This window comes from Zerene cesonia, chromosome 18 (assembly GCF_012273895.1).
Source record: "Zerene cesonia ecotype Mississippi chromosome 18, Zerene_cesonia_1.1, whole genome shotgun sequence".
Lineage (NCBI taxonomy): Eukaryota > Metazoa > Arthropoda > Insecta > Lepidoptera > Pieridae > Zerene > Zerene cesonia.
The window spans coordinates 679,767-686,116 of record NC_052119.1 but is presented as its reverse complement, the minus strand read 5'-3'; the positions used below and the strand labels follow the sequence as shown (position 1 = coordinate 686,116).

Genomic DNA, 6,350 nt, shown 5'->3' with positions numbered 1-6,350 from the left:
TTCTACGTGAAATGAAATGTGTTAAAAATGTACTGACTACTGTGTGTCAAAACAATCGTGGTCGGTTTCGAAACTAAAACGGAGTTCATTTTCTGTAATTCATAACTCAAAAACTAAAAAATTTTTGTTAACTGAAATTTCAGTTCCTCAGGACATTAGCTAATTTAAAAAAAAATTGGCGTCTCTCAACTCGACGTCCTGTAATGTACATTTTTACCTTTTGCTTTATATCATGTAAGTGTTGGGTTGTGTAAAATGACTGAGCAAATTTTGTTGGAGCGTAAGATGAATATTTACTGCTCTGCTCTGTTTTACAAAAAAAACTGAACTGATTATTTTTTTTTATTGGTCAATAGGGAAGCACTTGGCCTCTCGCCTGATGGTAAGCTAAGGTGGGCCTAAGATGGAGTGCGCTTCGATATTTAACTAATTTTAATTATTAGATTTAACCTTAAATTACACCCAAACTACTTGTTGTCATACCTCTTGTATAAATATCTGCCCGTAGCCTTTCTCAATAATTTTTCAACTAGGTACTTACTAAGATTAGCGACAGTTTTAGTTAAACAAGTGAATTTCAAGAAATGCTGGTTGGAATTGATGAAATCTTATTGTTTTTAACCTAAAGTGTAGTTCCACATTAGGTTGGATCTTAGAAAGTACTCGTTTGGTTGGGTTAACATTGGAAAAAGTCTTATAGACGTAAGCCTATCCAACAATAAGAGTTTTTCCATACAATATCACGCCTCTTTCCTTCCAATGAATGCGGATGAAACCGCGGGGCGCAGCTAGGGGTAGAATAAAATTTGTCCACAATCCCGCAGGACTTCCAAATGAACGCGCCTATGTCGCGGCTGATGTGGGAGCGGCAGAACGTGCGTTGCTCGCGCGCCGGCCACGGCGACCCCGACAACAATATACCGCGCGCCGCTGTGCAGTACTTTGCGCCCGGTGAGTGGGGTAGGAGAGAGAGATAGAAAGACATGTTGGTGAATAGAGAGTGAGAGGAGAAGAGTCAGTGTGAAAGAGGAGTTGCGAGAGGAAAAGCCGGTCCGTTTCTTGGTGTCTTTAGATAGATAGGGATAAGAAGAGTAGGTATAAAGAGAAAAAAAGAGATTTGGATTTTTTTACTCTGTTTATGTTATGATTTTTAATGTAGAAAACCTAATAAATTATTTTAATCCTTGATTCTACTTATTTTACATAGGCAATGAAAATAATAGCGTAGTCACAATGTCTCTCTTTATTGAACGTTAACTATTAATGCATGATGATTTTCCCTAACCCCTAGGGGGAAAGGAGATATATATGTCATTAAAAATTCGAAGTAGGTATGTTAAGTGACACCTCTCTAATCGGTTTCAAAACATGTTACTATGTTAAATTTAATTTTTAGTTTTATAGCATTGAAATGCTTTTTTTTATAAATGAGAATGAGGCAGGATCACGGGTGGCCGAGAGGCTAGGCGTTGCTACGGTTAGGCAAGATACGCAGGTTCGAATCCTGCCTCGTGATCAAATTTTTTCTATTCTTTCAAAATTTCTCATGTTACTATGTTGCGAACGACGGTGTGGCATTACGCACTGCTTATCACTACCACTACGCACAACATCAATTTTGTTCCAGCCAGTCAAGTATCCAATTTTATATTGAAGTCCAATAGACTTTAAAACCACAACAGCTCCTTGCACAAGTTGATTTTTGTGTTGTTGTATAAACAGTTGTTTGCAGGTCACCTATCGATGGAGCCGAACGACCACACGTATCCGAAGAAAGCCGTCACGTACATCGCCTTCAGCCACGACGGGAATGAGCTGCTCGTCAATTTGGGGTCCGAGCAGGTGATCTATTTTCTAGCATGTATTTTAACTATCTTTTTTTATATCATCGTAGGCAATGGAGCTGGTGGATCGCCTGATGGTTGGTGTATGTAAGGTCGATTGTAGTCTACACCTCTACAAATGGATTGACGACTTCAAATTGAAAGGGATTAAGAAAGGATTGACGTGAGGAATAAAAGAAAGAATTGGGAAGAGTAGGGGAAAGGATATGGGCATCCGGCTCCGGCTACTATTTCACGTTAGTCTTCTTTGTAGGTGTGGTTCTTCCCCGGTGCGAGCTGGCCCAATTCGTACAAAATTCAGTGAGCATTAAATTTGTAGGTATACTTATACGACATTAACTCAGCGAGGAGGCCGGTGTTTGTGGAGAGTTTCATCATCCAACACAACCATGGATACCGCGAGGGCGAGGCGAAGAACGGCACCAAGACCGATACGAAAAACGGCACCAGCGACACCAAGAACGGTACCAATAACGGCACCGTCATCGAGGGCAGCAACGGTACGGTGGACCAACAGCTGCCGGAGAAGGTGCAGCAGATGAAGGAAATGGTGAGAGACTGTCTAACGGTGACTTTTTTTATGTGATAGCGGAGCGAACTGAGCTGGTGGTTCGCTGATGCTGAGCGATCACCACCGCCCGTGAACGTTCGCAGAGGTGTTGACTATGCGGATGCGCTGACCGTATTAAAGGCGTAAGGGTAAAAAAAGGATTGAGGAGTGAAAAGTAATTTTACTTACATATTATATTGTTTGGTATTTGATTGATATATTGTATCAGTACATGGTGACTTGATTATATATTATTTATTATATTATATATAACACAAGCTATCCGCAAACGCGGCTTTCTCTGCATAGGCAAACGAAAAGACTGCCAGAGTTTTATCGTCATAATTTCCAGGCCTGTGAAAAAATTTATACACAAAATTTCATCTTAATCGATTCTGTGGTGTAGGCGTGAGAGATGAGATAGACAGACGGGCAAACGGACAGACAAGTGTTTTTATTCGCATTTATCATATTAAAATAAAAAATAAAAATACATATAGTCATTCAATATCTCTATTGAACGACAATATATACATATTTTTGTTTTTCACTGCAATGCAAATAAGTTTTTAACTATATAATTTATAAACATTTTTTTTACAGTTACATGCATAACTATATAATTAATATCTATTAACATTTTTAGGCCAACGAGCTAGTAAATAGGAGCAATTATTCAGCCGCAGTGGAGTTGTACAACGTTGCCATATCGGAGTGTCCGAATTGCGCCATTTTGTATTCAAACAGAGCCGCCGCGCTCATGAGGAGAGGATGGTGAGATATTTTATTTCTTACAATATTTACTCGTTGGTAGTATGGGTAAACAGTGATCGTAGGGGACCTGGATTTGATTCAGGTGATGAGTAAAAATTATTAAGGGGGTACCAATTTTTATTTTTTAATATACATATGTTGTACTAGCTGCGCCCCGCGGTTTCAGCCGCGTTAAGTCCAAGTATACCGTACCAAGTATACCGTAGGAATATCGGGATAAGAAGTAGCCTTTATGTTATTCCAGTTGTTCAGCTATCTACGTACCAAATTTCATTGCAATCGGCTTAGTAGTTTTTGCGTGAAAGAGTAACAAACACACACACATCCTTGCAAACTTTTGCATTTATAACATTAGTAGGAAGTAGGATAGGATGTGATAGAAAACAAAACTTAATCAAAATTGATCAATCTTTGAATAATAATATAAAAGCACTTATAATTCCAACTTACAAGATTTTTGTGATTTTAATTTATTCTGTCTAAAAGTATCGTAGTTACAATTTGAATTTGAATTATCTCAAGGTCCGGTGACACATACGCGGCGATCCGCGACTGCTACAAAGCGATAAAGCTGGACGCCAACCACGTGAAGTCCCATTTCCGGCTCGCGAAGGGCCTGATGGACCTGAAAAGGGCGAGAGAGGCCCACGAGTGCCTGCTGTACTTCAAGGACAGGTTCCCCAAGCACGCCACCAGCCACGCGGTGTTCCTGCTGCAGAAGGACATCAACGTGGCTCTCGAGTCGATGGAAACGCAGCCGGATGAAGGTAGACTGTCTAAAAAATATTCTATGTCCATTCTCATATAGTAGGTTGCTATAACGATATACCAAATTGCATTCAAATCAATTTCCTTTGGGACAGAATTCCCTTGGGCGTGAAGAAGAGCCTGGCAGACAGAGTTGCTCCTTCTTCGCAATTCTTGTTCACAATTAGAATATTAGTAGGGCCAAAGAAGTATATATAACGATATTTTTTCTCTTAGCTTCAGAAGAGGAGGGGCAGAACGGCAGTGCCCTGGAGCGACAGTTGCGTAGCTCGGCGTTGGACTACAGCCACCGCTTCTTGGGCCACTGCAATACAACCACGGACATCAAGGAGGCGAACTTTTTGGGGCCGGACGCGAATTTCTTGGCCGCTGGGTGAGTGTTGTACCAATTTCTATGTTATTGTGATTGGGTTAAGTGACAATGGGTTTTTTGGGGGATCCTGGTACAAATGGGTGGATTAAAATAAGAAAAATTAAAATAGGGACAAATTTATCCTGGGGCAAGGTTGTTGGTTGACTGAAGGCATTCCATTGATAAATATCATTAAAACATTACTTGCAAAGTTAAATTTTGATCAATGGTTAGAATCATACTAATTGTTGTATTATAAATGCCAAAGTTTGCAAGGATGTGTGTGCGTTTGTTGCTCTTTCACGCAAAAACTACTAAACCGATTGCAATGAAATTTGGTACGTTGATAGCTGGACAGCTGCAATAACATATAGGCAAATTTTTATCCCGATATTCCTATGGTATACGGACTTTCGCGGGTGAAACCGCGGGGCGCAGCTAGTATAATAAATTTTTGTATCCAAGCCTCGTGTTTGAACTAGTGTTTGTATGGATAGATCTTATCTATAGCTAAAATAGTTAAAGTTTAGTTAGCTTGAGGATTATCGACGATCCCAAAAATTAAGGATGGTTGTCTTTGTTCGATTGTATTTTGTTTTTGGTCTCTGGTTTCTTACAACCTAAAGGCGGGTTAGTACTTTTTTAGACCAAGTGTTAGATTTGTAGGAATGAAATGTGTCCAACGGGCAGTGTGTACATCGGGAACCGGTTTCCAGGTCGGACGACGGGTCGATGTTCGTGTGGTCGCGGCGCTCGGGCAACATCGTGCGCTGCCTGCGCGCCGACGAGTCGATCCTGAACTGCGTGCAGCTGCACCCGTCCATGTTCCTGCTGGCCACCAGCGGCATCGAGGCGGTCGTGCGCCTCTGGAGCCCCAAGTCCGAGGTACACCACGTGCTCCTGCCGCTTTGCCACTTTGATTTTTTGATTAAGTCTTTGGAAGAGCTGGGGCTGGCTTTCGGTTGTGACCGCTCCCCTCCATACCCAAATGGGCAAATGAACTACTGAAGCAATTTGGATAAAATTTGGTGCAGATTTAGTTTGAACGTGTTTCAAAGGATGAAAACGAAGAAAGGATATAAGACAATTGTTTATTCCGGAAATACCACGGGAACGGAAATAAGTCAATATATATTAACTTCTCGTATCCCAATGGTAGTTATAATACTCTTATGAAACGGCTGGATCGATTCTCATGAAATTTAGTGTCGGGAAGGAATGATTAGAGTAAGGCGGAACAGCGTTTGCCGGCTCAGCTAGTATTTCCGTGCGCAGGACGGCAGCGCGGAGGGGCGGCTGGTGGACGGCGTGGCGGCGGCGGCGGCCAACCAGCAGCGCATGCGCAGCGACCCGTTCGAGGCGATGCTGCTCAACATCTCGTTCGCCGGCGGGCCCGAGCGCGACCTGCAGTCGCCCGTCTGCCGCGCCACGTACGTGCGCACGCACACACACACGCACACACACGCACGCACGCATATACACCTACACACTTACTATCTCACTCTCATGTGGCACACACATACGTGTGACACACTTATCTTGCGCTCTGTTACTTGTTTTCTACATGTAAAAAAATCTCTACATATCGTTGCGCACCTCAGATGTAATCTTTATCTTATTATATTTCCACTCCTTCGAATAATTTTGGAAGAATCTAGATTTTTTTCATTAGTAGTAAAAACTTAAAAAAAAAAAATTCAAAAACGAATGCCATATCTTCGTGAACATTTAAAATATATAGTTTTTTTTTTTATTACAGGTAAAGAAAATTCACCAATTCAGTGGATTCGAGTCAAATGTAAATAGTTATTATATATAAACACATATTATATTATTTGTTGTTATACTTAACATTTCGCGTTACTGTTGATTCATAAGTTTATGTTAAACACCGCGCCAATAACGGAACGAATTTTTAAAACTGCGGGTTTGCATTAGTGCGAGCGAGATAGCATGTCAATGCGAATGTGAGACGGTGATATGATTATTTATTTTATTTATTTATTTATGCTTTATTGTTTTGGAATAATTACAAATTGAGACTTAACCTAGGGAACATTAT

At 41.0% G+C, this 6,350-nt stretch overlaps 1 protein-coding gene across 2 annotated transcripts in view; it reads left to right on the top strand.

Annotated features, from left to right (window-relative positions):
- The window catches only part of LOC119834123 (WD and tetratricopeptide repeats protein 1), an 11,033-nt gene extending 4,766 nt beyond the window's left edge, over nt 1–6,267 (top strand). For both annotated transcript variants that reach the window (XM_038358415.1, XM_038358414.1), the window contains exons 5-13: nt 825–951; nt 1,733–1,842; nt 2,164–2,394; nt 3,041–3,168; nt 3,691–3,935; nt 4,153–4,309; nt 5,005–5,173; nt 5,564–5,718; nt 6,048–6,267. In XM_038358415.1, the coding sequence (XP_038214343.1) occupies nt 825–951; nt 1,733–1,842; nt 2,164–2,394; nt 3,041–3,168; nt 3,691–3,935; nt 4,153–4,309; nt 5,005–5,173; nt 5,564–5,718; nt 6,048–6,051 (1,326 nt within the window). In that variant the 3' untranslated portion in view covers nt 6,052–6,267. The remainder of the gene's footprint in view (nt 1–824; nt 952–1,732; nt 1,843–2,163; nt 2,395–3,040; nt 3,169–3,690; nt 3,936–4,152; nt 4,310–5,004; nt 5,174–5,563; nt 5,719–6,047) is intronic.
- Nucleotides 6,268–6,350: the final 83 nt, after the last annotated feature.